At 49.4% G+C, this 20,388-nt stretch overlaps 1 protein-coding gene across 1 annotated transcript in view; it reads left to right on the top strand.

The window, feature by feature from the left end:
- The window catches only part of LOC144950339 (prolow-density lipoprotein receptor-related protein 1-like), a 274,971-nt gene that overhangs the window by 176,445 nt on the left and 78,138 nt on the right, over positions 1 to 20,388 (top strand). The window contains exons 19-28 of the mRNA XM_078880487.1: positions 2,422 to 2,538; positions 3,727 to 3,807; positions 4,795 to 4,845; positions 5,980 to 6,147; positions 12,021 to 12,203; positions 12,748 to 12,948; positions 14,938 to 15,183; positions 16,682 to 16,879; positions 18,911 to 18,958; positions 19,459 to 19,663. Coding sequence (XP_078736613.1) covers positions 2,422 to 2,538; positions 3,727 to 3,807; positions 4,795 to 4,845; positions 5,980 to 6,147; positions 12,021 to 12,203; positions 12,748 to 12,948; positions 14,938 to 15,183; positions 16,682 to 16,879; positions 18,911 to 18,958; positions 19,459 to 19,663 — 1,498 coding nt within the window. The remainder of the gene's footprint in view (positions 1 to 2,421; positions 2,539 to 3,726; positions 3,808 to 4,794; positions 4,846 to 5,979; positions 6,148 to 12,020; positions 12,204 to 12,747; positions 12,949 to 14,937; positions 15,184 to 16,681; positions 16,880 to 18,910; positions 18,959 to 19,458; positions 19,664 to 20,388) is intronic.

Below are 20,388 nucleotides of genomic sequence, written 5' to 3'. Positions count from 1 at the left end.
TTCATCTTCTTGGTTCTTTCGGTAATGTCACGTAGAAGGGAAATAATAAAATAATAAAAATAAAACATTATAAAATCATTCTCACGACGTTTCAGCCACAACGGCTGCTTGCGTTGTGGCCGAAACGTCGTGAGAATTATTTTATATGTTTTATTTGTATTATTTTATTATTTCCATTCTACGTGACTTTACCGAAAGAACCAAGAAGATTTCAGATGGTTCTTAAACCATATTTCCTTTAATCAATAATATAAGTAAGTGTCTCGTCTGAGAGTCATATTTTTTTCTTTTTACAGGATAGTTGAAAGCCTGTATTTGAAGATTGTCCGACGTTTGAAAAATTTCAGCTTGGGGGAATTTGACTCGTTTAAAGATCCCTTTGTATCGGTGTGACGTCTTCTTCTGTGAACAGAGCTGCTCTCACGGCGAAGGTCACAACAACCCCGAAGAGCAAATGAGGGTGGCTTTAGTTGAAATGCCTTGTTTGATTAGTTGATAAATAATCTATTTGTGCTATATTCCTACTTCTGACAAGTGCTCACACTCTACGCGTATCTCCAATTCTAACTGATCCATTTTGAAGTCATTGTCAAAAGGCTCGAATTATCCACGCTGCCACGATGACCTACTTATGCGTAAACACATTATTTGGTGATGCTGCTGCTGCTGCTTCGTTGGGCATGGTGCACCAGGCACAGTTAAAATGAGAAAAATCATCACGTTCGTCAATAACGCCGTGGCCTTGAAACAAACACATATATATATTCAGCGACGTTCTAGCGATGGCCCATCTTCCTTCCTGCTCCTATTTATGTGTAAGAGGCTAAAATATCATTCACTACCTCGCCTGGTATACAGCAGGTCCGTGGGTTCGATCACTACCCTGATACCTGTTGTATATTTGAAGTTTGTGTGTTCTCCCCGTTGTCGCATGGATTTTTATCCAGGTCCTCTGGTTTTTACCTCCACATTTAGAAACATGCGTTTCGAGTATTTGGCTGCTATAAATTACGACATTATAAGCTAGTTTGACACGGAGGTTTTCGCGACCAATATCATCCATTATAGAGGGTTTTTTCGGGTAAGATCGCGTAATTATCTAAATGTGTCGTTGAACCCGCCACCACCCGACACAGCCAATTAGTAAGGTTTGTCACGTTAACAGAACTGTCCGCCTGATGATGCTAGTTGTAATTATTGGTGAAACGTCGTACTCAATTGGTCAATGTTGTGGCTTTGCTCTCCAACACACCGGTGTGCTGTACTCGTAACGAACTGACATGTTCTGTTTACGTGACAACCCTTACTAATTGCCTGTTGGATGGTGGTGGGTGTAACGACACATTTATATATTTACGCGATCTAACCCCAAAAAAAACTGCATTACGGATCAGAAGCCACTTTGTTGAGCCAGATGTTATGCTGACATCAGAACAACAATCAAACGCTTCACCGCACGGGAGCTCACGTGGCCTGCTCGCGGTGATTGCTGGGGCTGCGTTACGGAATCGGAATATTTATTTTGACTGCAGGGGAAATCCGATGAGCCATGAAGCTCTTTTTCACAGACGTCCAGTATATTGTTCGGTACGGCAGCCTGTGGCTCGAGCGACACCTTCCCCTTAACTGTCCGTATTTTTTGGCAGGCATTACATTTTAAGGTTGTTTTAACATTTGCCATTGGCTTTTTCGCAGTCTTATCGGGTTTGGGTAAAATATTCACGGTCGAAATGATGCAAATTTTGCACGGCGAGCTGTAAATAACCTCCGCGTGGAACAGCCGCGGTCGCCGACCTTATCTGACCTCTGGACAACGGCCGGATCAAACGGGTCGCAGCGTGGCAAACGAGCTGTGCACCGTGTTGGCAAAACACCAGGAGGCACCTCGCAAAAGATCCATTGCAGTGCCAGAGCCGTCGTCGCCAGTTCTTCGGCCATGGCATGGACATCTCCTGAGCGATCGCTGCTCGTTATATCCCACCAGCCGTGTGGTTGTGTCCATTTTATAAGAACAAAAAGAAGAAGAATGGTTACTTATTCACTCGCTCTGAGGACTCCTTTTCAGGAGGGTTCAGCATTGCATGTTTTTTACATTCAGACGTTTCCAGGCAACGAATGAGTTGTCGCTACATGTGGGAGAGCAATGGGGGGCATCCTGAAACACAGGGTGGGGGATGGGGGGGGGTGCATGACACAACTTGAAACAAACGGAACAATAGAATCTGATGTTGTACTCTGTCCTACCGTGAATCCTTCGGTCTAGCTCTCACTCGCCGTGTATGACAAGAGGCTACGATGCCCGAGTCACCCACCCCCACCGACCCCCTCGGGCATCACGAGGGGGTGCCTCGCGCTCACCCACCTCTCCCGCATTCTCTCCCTCCTGCCCCCCCCCCCCCGACGTCTTCGTCCTCCACGCAGTGCGGACTTGCCCCGCCGAACAGTTCACCTGCGGCAATGGCAAGTGCATCCCCATGGCGTGGAAGTGCGACCTGGACAATGACTGCTCGGACAATTCGGATGAGCCGCCCTCCTGCGGTGAGTTCCCACAATCCTTTTCGTTTTCATTATGTCGCCACGCACTGACACACACACACACAACACACCTGCTGGATTATAAAGCGCACCCTCAATTTTAGCTTTCAAATGCAGTCGAGAAACTGCGCTTTTCATCAAGGAACTTTAAGCGCCGTATGGGACACAGCAGCAGCAGATGCTCAGCATAAAAAGAATATTGTAAATACATTTAAAGAATAATTTACTAAATGAACAAAAAGTTAAATAAGCAGAAACATACAAATGGGTTTTAGGGCGCATTTAAAAAATGCCTACAGACTAAGTGATCCCTGATATCTTGTGGAAGAGCGTTCCATAGCCTGGGGGCTGCACGGGAAAAATCTCGGTCACCCATAGACCGACACCTCGAGCTGGGAATGCAGAGAGAAGATCTCTGCATCATGCCCAGATCTTAGTCACCTTGAGAGGACGCATGGGTGCAGCATGTCAATGATGTAGGCTGGGGCAGGATGGTTCACTGCTTTGTAAGTTAACAATAGGATGCTAAACTGTAATCTATGTGAAACTGGAAGCCAGTGCAGGGAGGCCAAAACGGGTGCAATGTGATGTGAAGAAGGTGTTCCGGTTAACACCACAGCAGCCGCATTCTGAACATGCTGCAAATTGTTTAGCGCCTTCTTCGCACCGCCAGGGAGTAGTAAGACATTACCATGGTCTATGCGAGATGAGATGAAGGCATGGACCAGCTTTTCAGCATCTGAGGCAGAGAGAAGGAGTCGGATACGGGAGATATTCCGAAGATGGAACATTTTAGTCTTCGTGATATTTTTAATATGAGCCTTGAAGGACAATGTGGGATCACAGATGCATGTTGAACTTCTTTCGCGCCGTACGTAGACAACCGTGCTGATCAAAGGTGTGTGGCAAGGACACCAAACTAAAGACAAAAAGCAGTTTTAAAGAAAGGACTTTTCAATCGAGATTTCAAAGTGCAGAGCTCCAGTGGCTTCCTAATATCGGGGGGGGGGGGGGGGGGCAATCTTGTAATCCACAGAATGCAGTAATACCCAAGGTTGCGCGTAAACCATTTTTCCATATTCACAAATTGAATGAATTTCTACGTGTAGACACTTTTTTCTTCGTTTTTTTGTCCCCCACCCCCCCCCCCCCCATTCAGAGGAGTAACTCGCCCCCTGTTATTCCTTTCAGCCTACCCAACATGCCTCCCTCTGACGCAGTTTTCTTGCAACAACGGCGGCTGCATCAACATCAGGTGGCGCTGCGACTCAGGTAAAACCCAAACGCGCTGCCTCCCGGCCCTTGCAAGGCACCTTTCTTCACACTCCGAGGCACCTTCACATGTGCTTAGCTCGCCGCTGTATTTATGAGAAGGATGAGAAGAATGTATTTGTGTCAGCCTGGTTAGAGAAAACTTTCGTCAAACAAATTTTGACAGCCCCCCCCCCCCCTTTCCTGGTGCATTATTGATGAGTTTGCTTGAACTTGCCAAGTCGCTTGATGGAAACAACAGGCCCCATTTGTTGTTCGTTAAATGTTTAAACTGGAGATTAATAAACGTATTTGTTAGTATATGTGCGGAACGTAATGCAGTGTTTGGCTTATTTAAAGACGAGCCTCTGCCGTAGAAATGTAGATATTTTTCCCACTGGCTTGGTACTACAGAAATGAGTATTTGCCGCGGACATTTTTGAGTGGCGAGACACGACTTTGAAATTAAATGTGCCCGTAGTCCACCTTGCAAACGCACAATGGGACGTCTTTCCATTGTGGTCACACTGCTACTGTCTCGTGTCTCAAACCGCACGTGCATTCACAATGCGGTTAGATATCTACCCACTGCAGGCGTAGTCGCTGACGGCCTTGACTGGGCTCTCTCAAATCCGGTGTAAAGCGTGTCCCGTCCACAAAAGTAACCCTTGTCGACGCAACGTCACACTCTGACCGGTGAAAAAGCGTTACGTCCGCGCGGAATCAGTCTCCATCTGCTGTCAACGCTTCACCGGGCGGAGCTCGGCAATTGTTTGGACCACTCGTGGTGTCACCGCGCTTTTGCCGTCTCTTCGTAACGACGAGCTGCGATTGGCATGGCCTCACTGCTCACGTGGATTCAAAGAGTCTCGCTCGTGACGACCGCGTGCCGACGGGGCGCGTCTCAGCCGCTCGTGTCCGCGTGCCTGCTGCGTCTGTCGTCCGTCGTCCGACAGCCACGCTCTCCCGGACTCCTGTCCGTGTGCTTGTGGCATTGTTGTCTTGCAGATGACGACTGTGGTGATGGCTCCGATGAAAATCGCTGTTCTCTGTTCTACGGTAGTGTGCATAGATCACCGTGCATGGCTATGCCTGTGATCGCCGTCCGGCTAGCAAAGCAGCTAATGAAGCCTGGCATGCAATTGTCGAGCAGTGTGCTCAGAGAAATTACGACAAAACGTGGCCGATAGTATTGCATTCTCGAGACCTAATGCGATGTTATACTTTTTCCCATTTGTGCTATTTTTTTTGTTCATTTCTTTAATTGTTTCGCATGCTCGGGTGAGGGTATTTCAATGGCATAATTACTCCACTGCATGCAAAGGGCTTAGGGGAGCGACTACGTGTGAACGTGCCGCACTTCAAGTGCCGTTTTAGTGTCTTCGCAGACAATGGTAATGTGACCGTGTGATCCGCGTGGTTCTCAAACCATTTCAAAACCTCAACGCTATAATCCCCGTTTCTGGGAAATTATCACAGTGGAATGTGTCTCCCCCCGCTTTTCCAAAAGTAGAATGTCATAATGTGAGGTACAGTCAGTGCATATCAATGTACCAATGCACTGTCTGAAGTCATCATAACTAAGTCATCATGACTAAATACGAATTGTATTCTATCACACCGTAATTATCAATAATATATCTTATGCACGGTCTCCAGTTTCAGATATTATATATTTGCAATGTTAAGGGTACATAGACATTTGGTGAAGCCTTGGCCGTATTTTATGATACTTTTGTGTTTGTGAGTGCATGCATATGCATGATGGTGTTTCCTGTACGTGCATGCGTATTGTGAGCACGTGTCTATGTGTGTGTGTGTGTGCACTCGCCGGCGCGTGCCCACGTGGGACATGGTATTGTTCACGCACAGCGCAGCTGGCTGTTTTGTTGCAGCATCAAAGTCAAAAGTGCTCTCTGAGCCATCCTGGACCTCCCCTCGGGAAACTTGACTCAACACGAGCTCCTGCCACTGGCGACGGCGGCGTTTTCAACGCGAGCCCCGGGGAAACTTAACTATGCACGCCTCTGGCCACGCCACCTTCGTTGTGCGCCACGCTCGCCTTAAACACGCGCTTTGCTAAACAACCATTCGCCCATCCCTACACTCGGTGGGACTAAACAGCGCTGCGGGCCGCAGCGTCATCGTCGTCGTTATCCCCCCTTTGTGCTGCTGCTGCTGCTGCCACTCCAGACAACGACTGCGCGGACGGCAGCGACGAGGCCGGCTGCAACAACACGTGCGCCGACTCACAGTTCAGTTGCAAGAACGGGCGCTGCATCCCGAGCCAGTGGGTCTGCGACGGCGACAACGACTGCGGTGACGTCAGCGACGAAGCCCATGCCAACTGCACCACCAACAGTATGGGCCCCCCACCCCCACTCCCCGCACCCCCCCCTACCTCGTCCTCCACCCACCTGCCACCCGCTCCCCCTCCGCCTTCTCATCACAAACAATGGGTGGATCAATTCGAAGCGATGCTGTTCGCAAACAAAAAAACAACTGCCAGCTGGTGATGGCATTCCCCGAGAAGTGCCGCACTTTTGTGCAAGCTGCAAACTGCTGACCCCTGGCCAGCAAGTTCCACGGAGCAGCGACACTGGCCGTGCGAGTGGGACGTCGAACTCCCGAGACAAAACAACACGGCGATTTTTCGAGAGATTACCTTGCCCATTGCGGACAATCTTCGATGCGTAGAACCATGACAGCGCGTTCTCCCCGCAAGTGCACAGCTCGCGATCAAAAAGTGCCTTTGTGTGCCGTGAGACCTGCACGGACCAAATTGTTTCCCAGTGGGCGCTTCCGTGGCCTGATTTGGCTTCCACTTAGTGTGAAAGCTGTGGGTTGTGCGAGTCAGAGTGGATGGAACACACCGGGTTTTTTCAGACACTGTGGAAATTGAGCGTAATGACTATTTGCAAACATTTTAAATCTTAGACGGGTAGTGCATTACGTTCATGCAATTTAAGTTTAGATAATTGTGCTTCAGGAAGCCCAATAGAAGTAATAACGATGCAAATTGTAACGCTAACAACAATTTGCGGCAATGATTGACCGTAACGCTGAGTCGTGGAGCGATGCTCGGCGCCAGAGGCACGGCCTTTAAGTGTCTCTTAAAAGTCGGTGTCGATTTCATGCTGCGAACGTGCAGCAGGATGGCATTCGAGACGGCGAGGGCTGCACCGGGGAAACCACGCCTGACAGTGGTGGCCCTGGCCCTTGGTGTGGTGAGGAGGTGATGAGTCACGACGCTGAGAGTTTGACCGTGAGCTTTTAAGTGCAGGACGACGGGAGCGAAGGAAGATCCAGGTGAAAGTAGAGACGTGGTGGCAGAGGTAGGCGATATTCGTAGCTAACCCTGCTGGCATTTGTAAGTCAAAAGAGGTAGCGTAGGTAGGCAAGGAAATCTAGCGGAGGATTACAAGTGCCTGGGATGACGTGAGCGAGACTGGTTTTGCACTAGTTATAGTCTATTCTTGTGCATGGCGATATGTTCAGGGGCTTAATGCCAGTGAACGAGGTCTGCTAGCCACGAGAAGGCTCCGTTGACTACAGTGGTTTACTGTATGGCCCATAGTTTGTGTTGAATGGCCACAGTCGCACTGTGGCTTGTCTTTTAGTAAAACAATTCGTGAAGGAGATTTGCGCAGTGGATGTCGATGTTCTGATGCCATCGATGGTTACACCAATTACTTCGGGCAATGGTCAGATGCCAAGAGGTGCGATGTTCGGAGGCGGGGTGGTGGTCTTGAAATGTTTGTTCTGGATTCGTGCGCTGTCGGTCTGCTCCATTGCCAAGCATTCTTGCGGATCCGAGTGAGGATGTGGGAAAGGGGGACCAGGATCTGAGACGGTGGTCGCCTTCTCGCTGCGGTGCCGCCCGCCACCCGTGCCGTGCGTTCGTGCTACCTTCGACGCAACTAGCACCGCCGCCTCGGGTCAAGTGGATGTCGTCCATTCGCTCGACTGAAATGTTAAAAAGGCAAAATGTACTCGCTGATTGGTGCATCTAAATTCTTGATGCGACAGCTCTTTAAGAAATGCATTAGGCAGTCTGAGTGCTTGTTTAGATGTCAGCGCTTCCATGGCAGGCTCCCACAAAGGAAAATGCGGTTTGGGTTTTCATTATTCTACTCTTTCTTATTATTTTGATTATTTACCCAGAAAGCCTCATTGAGTAGTAAGTGCCAATTTCTTGGTATAAACACTCACTAAGCGTTTGAAAGCATCCACATATTATAGAGAACTACAGAGCACCTGTTGATGCCAGCTCACCGCGTGGCAGCCTTCCAGCTTGGTCTGTGCTTCCTCACTGATTGTGAAATGCAATTAGCATGAACGATGCTATATAACAACATGAATTAGATTAAATTTTTTCAACGTAGATTCCAATTTAGCAAATTTGCGGGTAATTATTTCAAATTTGGCCACCGTGGGCAAAGACGCTTGCAAATGACTTCACGTCCGCCCTGAAGCAGACGGTGCATATCTTTTGTCCGCGATCGATCCACTACGCACAGCATCAATCGGGGCAGCTGCCGGGTTTGAACCGTGAGCCTCTGCAACAAGTGGGGAGTGCCTCGCCACCGAAGGCCACGTCGCTGTGTATTTAACACGGAGAGTCTTGCTTCGTGCTACGCACATTTTGATCGCTCCTGTGGGCCAGCCAGGCTGAATGTTAATTTTAATAATGAGTGTATATGTACATAAGGTTGCCCCGTGGTGAACAAGTCAATGGATGTATTTCACGAGGCAGGACCTTAAGGAATGCGGTGTAAGAATAGGAAGGCAAAGCAATTTCACGGGACAGACAGGTTTGGCAACACTTAACACAATGCCATGACCAGAATAATGCATAAGAGAGGATGATGATGATATATGCTGATAATGACAGTTGCATAGATTGTAAATGGTTCACTCGAACATTCTTTTAATGTGTGTCTGCCATTGTGATGCCCGGAGCATCTTGCTGAAGGTCGTGTGTCTTGTGGTGTCGTGCATGATAATGTGCATTGCAATTTAAATTTTAATGGTGCGACACATTAATGCGTTTTGTTTCTGTTTGTGAGAATACTTGTAGCTAGCCAGTGCCACGGCATTGCTTGAATCGAGCAATACGTTTAGTGGAGAGGTCAGTCGTAACGTTTGGGTTATAGTTAACTGAAAACCAGAGTAATTTTGTCATTTTGATGGTTGCTTTTGAACGTCACGTCGAGGCGTATTGGAGCAGAGCCTCGTCACGCTGGCATTGCTGCTGCTTATACCCCCAGATAAGTGAGCTGCCATTGTGCACGTGCCTTTACCCCGTGATGAGATGCCTCAATCAGAGTCTGCCAATAATCACTATCCATACGAATGTGGCTCCGTTGACTGGCCTTCTTTACGCTGTGGCTGTTTAAGGGATGACAGGAAAACACATGCACAGTGTTCTTAATAACGCTGAGCAGAGTGATGGCACAGTGGTTAACACACTGTGCGTTCAAATCTGAGTTCAATTCCCAGCCATTTGATTTTACTGAGTGACGTTACAAACTCTGAAGGTGCATCGGTTCGTCGATGGAAGGGAGGTGTTAAAAGGTGATAACAAGATGGGCATAACGTGTGTGCGCGTGTGTGTGTATGCCAACCCCTGTACGTAGTGCACACGTAGAATAGTGTGCAATATTTGTAATGTGGCCTGTGGGTGCAGAGCACTCATGCTGCTACGACACCCCTGGCTTGTGGGTCGTCATCACTCAGCACAGCTAATTATGGAGCTTTAATGGACCCCGTGAATGCTCTCGTTCATAGAAGTCCATTAGTGGAGGCTGTGGAATTCCTGCGTAAGATCGCTTGTGGGAATTTGGATGTTAGCCACATCCGTGCCATTTTAGTGAACCTGGCCAGTGATTTATGTGTGGCGCTCTGGTGAGGGCACTTGAGCAGGAATCACAGTCAACGTGAAATGATGCCCACTCTGTGGGGAGTCAACAGTGGTCATTATATGGAGAGACTGGGTCCTGCCGTAGGAATGTGTAATTCTCACCGTTGTCTCAGTGGCATGGATAGGAGTGATTGCTGCTGCATGCGAATGTTTCAGATGTATATATTTGCTTTGTTGCTCAATGTGAACAAATATTTCCAGATGGATTCATTGTTGTGAGTAGGCACGGGTTTGATTGAGCTGCCCAGGTTGATTGCCTGCTGTGCGCAGGTAAGCCGCCACACTGGATTCCACTGTGGCTGCAATCAAAGCTACCTTGTATTTACTCAAAGCCCAGGCAAAGTGATGTCCTACTCAAATGGGCATTCAGGTGGTGCTCATTATTCTGATAACAGCCCTGATTTCACATTCCAATGGCAGACGTGAGTACATACATAGGGCAACCACAAAGCGGAACTCATTTTTAAATCCTTTATATTAAGTTCACTTGCTTGCTTGCTTGCGCGCTTACGACCGTGCAAATCTTTCGGTCGTTTTTTAACCCACTTCCCGTGATCCAATCGAGCTGACATTTTGCACACAGACTCGTTGTGCGTGACAATTTATTTTCGTGAAATTTTTTCCAAAATTTTACACTTTTTAGGAAAAAATAAATTATATTCAATTACCAATTGCTTAATGGTGGCAGGCAATCATCTGACCCATAGGTGGCAGCCATCTCAAGCCAGAGGACGAGAGGACTCCACGCATATAAAGGATTTATAGTGAAAAACTTTGTTTTTACGGGTTAATTTTTTCATATCAGATTCAGACCAATTTTGACCCTTCGATCTCAGAGATATGTGGAATAAATTGTCGGTGTCAACTTTGTTGAAATATAATTTGGGTGCCAAACAGCTCTTTGGGTTATTTAAAGCACATTCCCAACACACATTCAGGTTTGAGTACAACCTTGCGTCCACGTATTGCTTTCATTGTGAAGTTTAAGAATTGCCGAGAGGCTGTTGAATGTTTTTTTTAGGTTCAAGGGCTCAAAGCATTAGAAGTGATTGGTGACTGAGCGTGCGTCTGGAGGGAGCGCTGGGTCACTCTAGGGCCGGCACCGGTGGCGATCTGAACATTTTGTAGCAGGGGGAACTGTTCTGGACCAGGAGATTTACGGCTCCCGCTGATTTAATGGGCCAATTATTTCTCTCAAGGGTTATAGGGCCATTACTTCATGTAGAGGGCTCGGGAGGGCACATGCATTGCATATGCTGGAATAGAGGGGGAAAGTGCAGCCAACATATCTGCTGCTGAAAATTAGGCTTTGGTCCCCGATGATTGACAGGTTATGCTCATAACGACTTTCGATAAAGGTGATGTTTGGCCACCATGTGTCGTTTGAGATTCCACAGTGACCATCCATAATATGTGTCATAGGTGTAACGCTGTGCAAAATTACAAACGGGATGAGATTTTTTGTTGTTGTTGTTGGTGATCTACCGGGTGGTAATGGGCCTGTGCTCATGCGAGCCACCCAGGGATGCACTCGCAAAGATTAGCCGTCTTGGCTTAGATGGCTGCTAATTTCTCTGCCTCGGGGACAGTATCGAGGGTGCCTATGCGGAAGATGCACGGAGGGTGCCAACTCTGCTCATAGGGTATGGACGGTCTGTGACACTCCGAGGCATTGTACGAGCGCGGCATTGGCTGATTTGATATGGGCTCTTGTTGAGAGCAGGCGGCTGCTCTAGCGCTGAAACAGACTAATATATCCTACGGGTGCTGCACAGGCGCATGTTTGGCAAATATAAGCTCGTTATTATTAGAAAGCTTTTCTTCAGATTTCATATTTGCGCATTTTTCTGTTTGGCAAAAAGAAAAACAGGACTGAACACTGCAGTATCGTCGCACACAAACACATGCAGTTATTTAAAATGTGCTGCTGTATTTTAATTTGCATTTCTACGTGAGATAATTTGGTCCATTGCTGCTGTTGAGCAAATAAAGCAAACTAATTGCTGGCGCATTTTAAACCGTGACCTCGATATGCATTAGACAATCGAAGCAAATTTGTCCGTCAAGGTGGGAGGTTTACGCTCTTCTTTGTTGCTCGATGAGACCGTTTTCTTCTCGGGTTTCATTGGCCAGAAAATCAGCGGCAAATCCACAGGCACATCACGCGGCACGACGTGTAAATGGGCAGGGCCTGGTACCGCTCGACTCCCGCACGACACGGATCCTGTCAGCGAAGTGCCGCTCCCTCCCCCAAACACCCCCAGACAATACGTTCAGCACTCACCTGTGTGTGTGTGTGTGTCTCTTCCAGCCGCGCAGCCCGTCCGGCAGTGCCGCGAAGACGAATTCCGCTGCGCGATGAACGGGAACTGCATCCCCTTGCGCTGGCGCTGCGACGGCGACACCGACTGCATGGACATCAGCGATGAGAAGGAGTGCGACGGGCAGCGGAGGACGTGCAATCCCGGCACGCACTTCACATGCGTGAGCAACGGTAGGTGCCAGTCGGTCGGCCCGTAACACCCCGGGTCCATCCCGTGGCCTGCCGGCGAGCCTTCGACACTTCACGTGATGGCCTCAAAGTGCACCTAGCCTGGCGTAAGCTTCGTGGTGACGCCACCGCCAACTAGTGGATAATGCCGGCTGCTGTTGCTGTTGTTGTGTGGAGGTGTGAGGCTCCCGTCGTAGAGCTGTTAATAAGAGTGGGCGATGAATGTACAATGTTTTTGTCAAAACCAATGTATGCTGAACAATTATTATGTATGCCAGTGCTCATATTTGACCTTTCATGTCAATGATAACATAACAAAAGTCATACATTGCCTTATTGAGTGCTTGAAGCTTGCCGCGTTGTTAGGCATTGCTGCGGCCACGAAGGCGATAACCCTTTGTAAAAATTCGTTGCTGGCTAAAAGCCATTGACCGCACCCGATGGTTTCGTGCCACGATGCACAGAGTCACCCTCGCGCGGTCGTATGCCTCTGCCCGTGAGCCCAACTCAGTATCGAAGCATTTCATCTGGTTGTGGTTGACACCAGGCATCTGCATCAGAAAGGCGTGGCTGTGCGACGGTGACAACGACTGCGAGGACAACTCTGATGAGGCGGGTTGCCACGCGAGGCACTGCACGCCGCCCTTCTTCCTCTGCGCCAATCACTCTGCCATGTGCCTGGACCCTAAGCAGCTGTGCGACGGGAACAGCGACTGTCCCGATGGCTCCGATGAGAGCCTCCTGTGCGGTGCGTACCCCGGTGCCTTGCCGTTGCTTTGCAAACCCAGCACGGTGGTGGCGAAGGTTGGTCATCATCATCATCGGCATCATAATCCATAGGCAGATAGTCCGTGGGTGTCCACTGCACGTTTCGTCATTTATTTCCACTTTCTTCTGTCTTGTGCCAAAATTGCTCAAGTAGTGCCACATCTTTCTGGCACCAGGCTCTCGTGATGTCTCGTTCAAGCCCTTTTCTGTTAGGTCTTCCTCTCTTCCCGGTGAACCTACATATTTCTGAACATCAACAACAACAACAACTTTTAATGTTCCTGTTGTTGTCCATCCTACACGTGCATTCAAACAGTGCCGGTTTCCTTCTCATCACCACCTGCGTCACCAGGTTGTCTTCTATATAGAGTGTCAACGATTCAGAGACAGAGTTTCTAGGAGGCACCTTCTTTATTCACAACTTTCACGGTCTCGTCCACACACTCTCCACAGCAGCTCAGCCCAGCGATGTACACAACACTAGCCGTCTAACACTGACGGCGCCGACTGAGATAGCCAACTACTCTCCTTCGTAGAGCAACATCTAACGGAGACGTTTAGCGACGACGGCGACGAGACGACAGCGACGATGAGACGAGTCCACTCCCAGAACCGGCGGCCTAGAGCTCCCCGCTCTCAGCTCCTTTTATGCTCCCAGCGCGGCCTGGCTCCGCCCTGACCACACCTCCCTTCTCGAACCCGCCAGCAGGTTCCAGGGGCCTCCAGATGGGGTCCTCCATGACCCTCACCCTAGTTCCCCCTCTCTGCCAACACCGTGCTCACGCTCACCGGCGTGTGTGCTGTCTGTCCACCACAGCTGCCACTGCTGTCCACCAGCCGGCGCTATTGCACTACACATGTACAACCTTTTTCTTACGTTGATCACTCTTTGGGGTCCAGCCTTGAAGGTTGGTAGATAACACAAATGATGTGAAAAACTCTATTCACCTGGGCATCAAGGTGACCATACACTTGGCTTGCAAGGAAATGCCAGTAGAGCAAGTGGATTAATCTCCATCTATTTGCACCTGCGTGGTAATAATGTCTACACAGAGGCTGTTGGCCTGTCACGTTGACCCTATATGTATCGTGCTGGAGGTGCTTGTATAGGTATTGATATGATCGTGTAAGTGTTGATTGTTTAGTCGTGCATGCTGTTGTTGATTGTCAATCATTGGTGTGGGTGTTGTATACAGCATTTGTCCAGGTGTTGTATGTTGAACTTCTTTCGCACTGTACGTAGCCAACCGTGCTAATTGGAGGAGCGAATTTGTGCATTAACATTTTATTTTAACAAACAACCCTGTGGATAATGTGTACATGTTCATTGTACAGGTTAGTCTTGATGACAATTATAGATTGGGCTTTTTAAAAAAAATCTCCGTGCTCTTGTGACAATGCAGTCAAATATATTATTTTAGATTCTTGGTTCGTCTGATAATGTCCACAGGATTTAGTTTGTTCATCTTCATTGCATTTTACATGCACTGCTTCGTAAAGGTACCATCTAATATTCATGGGATATGCAAATGTGCACAAGTTGAGTTAGAGAAGTATAAATATATTTACATGGAATTCGTACACATTTATACACAACAAGACTTGTGCAGGTCTCCTGCGTATATTGGCCATCGTTTTTTGACTGTTCAGGCCAGGTGGCTCAGCAGTAGAGTAAGTGGCTCGCAATCCTAGTTGGGTCGATCAAACGAGCACCAATTTCCGGGGAAGCCAACAGTGGTTGTCCTCATGAAAGACGCGCCCCCTGCCATCTGTACGTCGAATTTCCTAGCGGTTGCTTAGGGTTGTTAAATGGGAGATGGGCGACGATTCGATGCTCGCCTGTGCCAGAAATCGCTCTAATTTCACTTCGTTCACCTGGCCGCAGCGACACTCTGGGCCATGCGGCCCACGTTGCTTCTTCTTGCAGCCAACTTATCGCCCCTCTCCTGCCGCCCTCTTTTCCCCGCAGACCTATGCCAGTCGGACAAAGGCGGCTGCAGCCACAACTGCACGGTCACGCCGGTGGACGGCTTGGTGTGCTCGTGTCCCAAAGGCATGCAGCTGGGAGAGGACGGGAAGACGTGCAACTTCACGGACGAATGCGCACGCCACCTGCGCTGCAGCCAGCGCTGCGAGCAGGAGAAGGGTTCCGTGAAATGCGGCTGCTACGATGGCTGGAGGCTCATGCTGGATGGGAAGAGTTGCCGCAGCACGGGTCAGCGCGCCCGCGCCCGCTCGATCGTTCACTCGTTCGTGCCCTCCGGCTATGCATATCTGGTTTCCGCCGTAGTGCAATAACTGTCCTTTGCACATGCTGCGTCTTGCGATAGGTGTGCGGGAGGGTTTTCCACCACTGGCTCACGACTGCAAACAGAGATGAGCACTGCCCGGCACAATTTTTTCCAGCCAGGTGGCGAGAGTGATAGAGTGAGCAGCTCGCAATTGGAAGGTTGCAAGGTGAAATCCTGGTTGGGGTGTTGACTCAGCCCATAGTGAGATTATAATAATGAACGCAACAGGGATTGTCCTGTGCATTGAGTCGCCCCTTCCCAACATAGGAAAGAGGAATTTCCACCAGAGGCACAGGGCTTTGAGCAGGAGACGAGCACTGCCTACAATGATCATTTGACCAAAAAAAATATTTGATTTAAACACACGTAGAATTTTTTCCGCAGCACATTGGCACTTAAGTATTGGCATCAAAACCCAAAGAGGAGCTTAGGTCACCTAACGCAGCTTCTGTTATTTGTAGAGAGAGAGAGATGGGGGGGGGGGTGCTCCTACATCCACGTGGTGACAGCGGTGGGGCGCCAAGGATTAGTCACATAGCACCACGGTGTTCTCGATTGCAACTGTGACTCCGGCCGATAGCTCGTGGCAATTCTTTAGGAGCACTCCTTCATTGAAGGCAACCAGCGTGAAATGGGGGGGGGGGAGGATGGGGCGATTCGCCGCTGCTCATTTCCCACCCTGGGAAATGAATGTAAGCCGTTGGTGACTTTTTTGAAATAGTACGTAGCCGGCCAGACAGCGACGGGTGGATGGGCGAATCAGTGGCACCCAGCGGGAGGACCTGGACGTCCGTGGCGTTGTCGAGACTCCAGTGGCAGAGGCAGATCCCTGCTGGCACCACTGTTTGCAGGGATCATTTAGGGGGTGGCAAAGTGGTGACGGAGGCCTGGTAGCAGCAACTGCTTTGGTTACGGGGCATCTCGTCAGCGTTTGACGACCATAAGCCGATATGTGTGCGGTCACATTTTTAAATCCTTTATATTAAGTTCGCTTGCGCGCTTCCGACTGTGCAAATCTTTCGGTCGTTTTTTAACCCACTTCCCGTGATCCAATCGAGCTCTGTTGTGCGTGACAATTAATTTTCGTGAAAATTTTTTTCCAAAATTTTACACTGTTTAGGGAAAAACATTTCAATATTTAATTACCAATTGCTTAATGCTGGCAGACAATCATCTGACCCATAGGTGGCAGCCATCTCAAGCCAGAGGACGAGAGGACTCTAGCCGCCACGCATATAAAGGATTTAGAGTGAAAAACTTTGTTTTTACGGGTTAATTTTCTAGTTTTTTTCCCCTTAAAATCTTCTTTGTCATGCAATTGCGGTTGTAGTGTGTTGAGCAGTGACGCAGTGCCGGATCGGCATGCTCACCGTGTGCCACGTTCGCACCCCTCCCCACCCACCCACCTTGTCGCCGACGCAGACCCGTTCGTGCCATTCATCATCTTCTCCACGCGCCACGAGATCCGCCGCATCGACCTGCACAGCCGCGACTACAGCGTGCTGGTGCCCAGCCTGCGCGACGCCATCGCCATCGACTTCCACTTCGGCCAAAGCACCCTCTACTGGACCGACGTGGTGGAGGACAAGATCTACCGCGGCAAGTTGGCCTTCAGCGGCGGTGAGTAGCCCTCGGCCGTCGTTCGCGTGCGGCGGGGAATTTTGCAGCTCGGCGGTACGCGCGTGTGCGTGTGTGTGTGCGTGTGCGTGTGTGGGGAGCGATAGTGTAGCGGTTAGCGCGCTGCACTATGAACCCAGAGACACGGGTTCGATTCCCGCTCACGGCCAACACCAGTGACGATTATCTGAACCGGTCCCGGGCCTCCCCTAGGTCGACTCAGCCTCAAATGAGTACCTGGTGGTGGTGTGTAAACATCGCCACTGGGGAGACAAAGGCGGTCGGGCGTGGTGCTGGCCACCCACCCCCTCGTGTACCGTTCCGGCCTTCATAGGTGCTCGCTAACAGCACTTGCCCCTACAGTCTGTTAAGGCTATACGGGGGATCTTTTTATCTTTGTGTTCACGTATGTGTGTGCGTGTGCGCGTGTATGTGTGCGCGTCAGGAATTCCAACGTTCCCGCAATTCGTGTTTTCCAAAGAGGTCTCTGTCCCGCATCTTGGATATCATCCTGATTGCAGGATTTAAAGGCAGGAGGAGAAGGTGCAGCCTCTCTGAGTAAACGCTTCTTTAGCGAGGGAGCTTGGGGAATGTGCACCGAGTCTCACTGCGTGCTGCCCGCGCGGTGACCGATATCGCTGCGGTCGTTTATGCAAACCTTGCAACAAACACCGTGAGCCAGTCCTAATATTTCAGACATAAACCAGGGCACATAGCGAGCAGGGCCTTTATCTGTAATCCCCAAATAATTGCTTGCATTGCTCGTGCACGCATTTGCATAATGCACGTACATTTGTGCATAATTTCGCCATAAAATTGGATGATTTTTGTCTTCACCCGATTCATTGTTTAGAGAATTGAGTAATGCGGCGCGCCATTAGTGCAATAATGTGCCGAGATGTTGGGGGTCAGTGGCCAATCGACACTCAAAAATCGGTTTTCTTCTGAAGAGACTTGCCACTGGCATGGGAATGTGGCATTTCCAGCAATGGGCTCGAGGCTCCCAACGGAGATGTATCCTGTCGGGCGACACTTTGCCCTGACCTCTTTGCACGCGCGCCCTGATCGGAAACGTGCGCGGCGTGAGAACCGTGGGAGAAAAACAATGCAGTGCCGCATTCTTCTTTTTTCTTCGTACGGCTGCCGATGTAGATGCAGAGCAACGTCTCCAGTGTCACATTCAGGTGGTCAAGGCCAGAGTACCACATCAGGAGCAGCGGAGTAGCGTATCGCCGTCATGTCGCCGTCGTATTTGTGGATCGGGCATTGCGTCGTTTTACGTTGTGCAGTCTGTTCTGGATGGCAAATTGCCCGTTGATGATGATGATGGATGTAATTACCAGCGAAACGTCTTACTCAAAATTGTAAATGCTGTGGATTCACTCTTCAACACACCGGTGGGCTAAAGTAGTGAACTACTGTATTTGTCTTTTGTCAATGTGACACTTTTTTTTTACTGATTGGCCGTGTCGGGTAGTGGAGGGTTGCGACACATTTATAAATAACGCGATCTAATAATATTTAATAATATTGGTCGCGAAAGCGTATGTGTTAAACTGGATGGAGAGTTGAACATTTTCCATATTATAGGTGTTTTGGTATGCTGTACTAGTAACGAATTGGCATGTTCTGTTCACGTGACAAACCTTAATAATTGGCTGTGTTGGGTGATTGCTGGTTCAACGACACGTTTATATTTACGCGATCTAACCAAGGAAAACCTTGTGGATGATATTGGCCACGTAAGCCAACATTAGAATTCTAGATTTGAAGCTTTCGTGACTGCAAGGATTCATATTCTTAGGTTTTTTTCGGCAAAGTCACTTTTATTAATTTTAATTTTTTACCTACGTGACTTTACCGAAAAAACCTAAGAATACCTACATTAGAATTTTCCATTCGTGCATCAGGTATCCGCATCTACTGCCATGGTGTGTGCAGCGGATGCGGTCCAGGGTGGACCATGAGCATTTACGCGTGTGACCCCCACCCCGACCCCACCCCCTCCCGTGTTGTTGTGCCTGCTGCGTGCAGGGACGTGGGTCCTGGCAGGTGGTGAGGACAAGCAGCCTTCAAGCACAGGTCCCCGCGACGCCCTCCGAGGCGGCCTCTCCGCCCACAATGCACTCACGGCATCCACCACCGCTGCTGCATCGTAAACACACATCGCATGCTTTGAGCTAGACCTCTAACTTGTTTATGATTTTTTTTCCATTTGTGTGTGAATACCTCTTTTCCATTGTTTCCTTTTTTTAAGTGTGTATTATTGCTTTTTTTTCGGCGGATTAATGAACTACGCTGTCTCATGCATATCAATCAACGGTTCCCCAATTTTTTTTTTCTTTTTAAGCTGTCAACATTCACCGCCACACCTTTAAATTTGTTTCAAATGTGTTTTCAAAACAACACGTCTCATTGATCTTATGGGTGCAGCTTTTACCCGATGGGGTCTTGTACAGGCGCTCATTACGAAGCGTGTGATTCACTCGCCTTTGATTTTGCGTGCCATTAAATCTTGCGTCGCTTGAACTGCCTACACCCGGGGGGAACCTCCCGTCGCTCAGGCTTGCCATTACGTGCAGGCCTCAGCAACGTGGAGGTGGTGGTGGAGCACGGCCTGGCCACGCCCGAGGGCATCGCGGTCGACTGGATCGCTGGCAACATCTACTGGGTGGAGAGCAACCTGGACCAGATCGAGGTGGCCCGTCTTGACGGTGCCATGCGCACCACGCTGGTGGCCGGCGGCCTCCAACATCCTCGCGCCATTACGTTGGACCCGCGCCACGGGTGAGGGCTGTGCCTCTCCGATGCTTCCTTGCCAGCAATTGAACCACGACAACACCTCGCCAATGTCGTCAAACCTTCTCGCGAACTCCTGGTCACCCTCACAGCAGCAGCGGCTTTTGGCTAACCGTCGAACAAAGACGGTCACCGCATCACGCGCTTTCAGATGCACTTCTGCGGCCGTCTGGAATGCTCTTCCTTCCGATATTAGGAAGCCGCTGGAGCTATGCACATTTTAATTTAGATTGAAAACTCATCTCTTTAGAACTGTTTTGTTTGTTGTCCTTCCCCCGCACCTCCGATTAACACGGTTGGCTACGTGCGGTGTCCGACGTTTTACTTCACATGCTGGGAAGCTTATTCAGGAGCGAGGCATCAGGAATTGTGCCGAACAACAGTCGGTACAAGCCAAAAACACATTGGAGAGCTGTGCGGCACGACCGCGGAAAACTGCACGGTGGATCTTCACCACCAGCTCGAGCCCAATCAGCAGCCGCAGATTAGAGTGGACTGGCCGGGTGGCGAGGCACGTCTCCTATCCAGCGAATACGGAGTGCGGTTAGTGGATCGCGTAGAGATGGCTTTGCGCGAGATGCTACCCACCTGCCCGCTTGTGCGGTGGCGAGTCTGGAACATGACACTTTGTGTGCATTTTTGTTCGGTGGTTTTCTCGAGTTAACGTTAGCTTTCTATCCAAGATGTAAAATAGTCAGGATTATTACCACATT

The sequence above is a fragment of the Lampetra fluviatilis genome, chromosome 1, assembly GCF_964198595.1.
Source record: "Lampetra fluviatilis chromosome 1, kcLamFluv1.1, whole genome shotgun sequence".
NCBI lineage: Eukaryota > Metazoa > Chordata > Hyperoartia > Petromyzontiformes > Petromyzontidae > Lampetra > Lampetra fluviatilis.
Note: the sequence above shows the minus strand (reverse complement) of the source record. Positions and strands in the feature narration are given on the sequence as shown.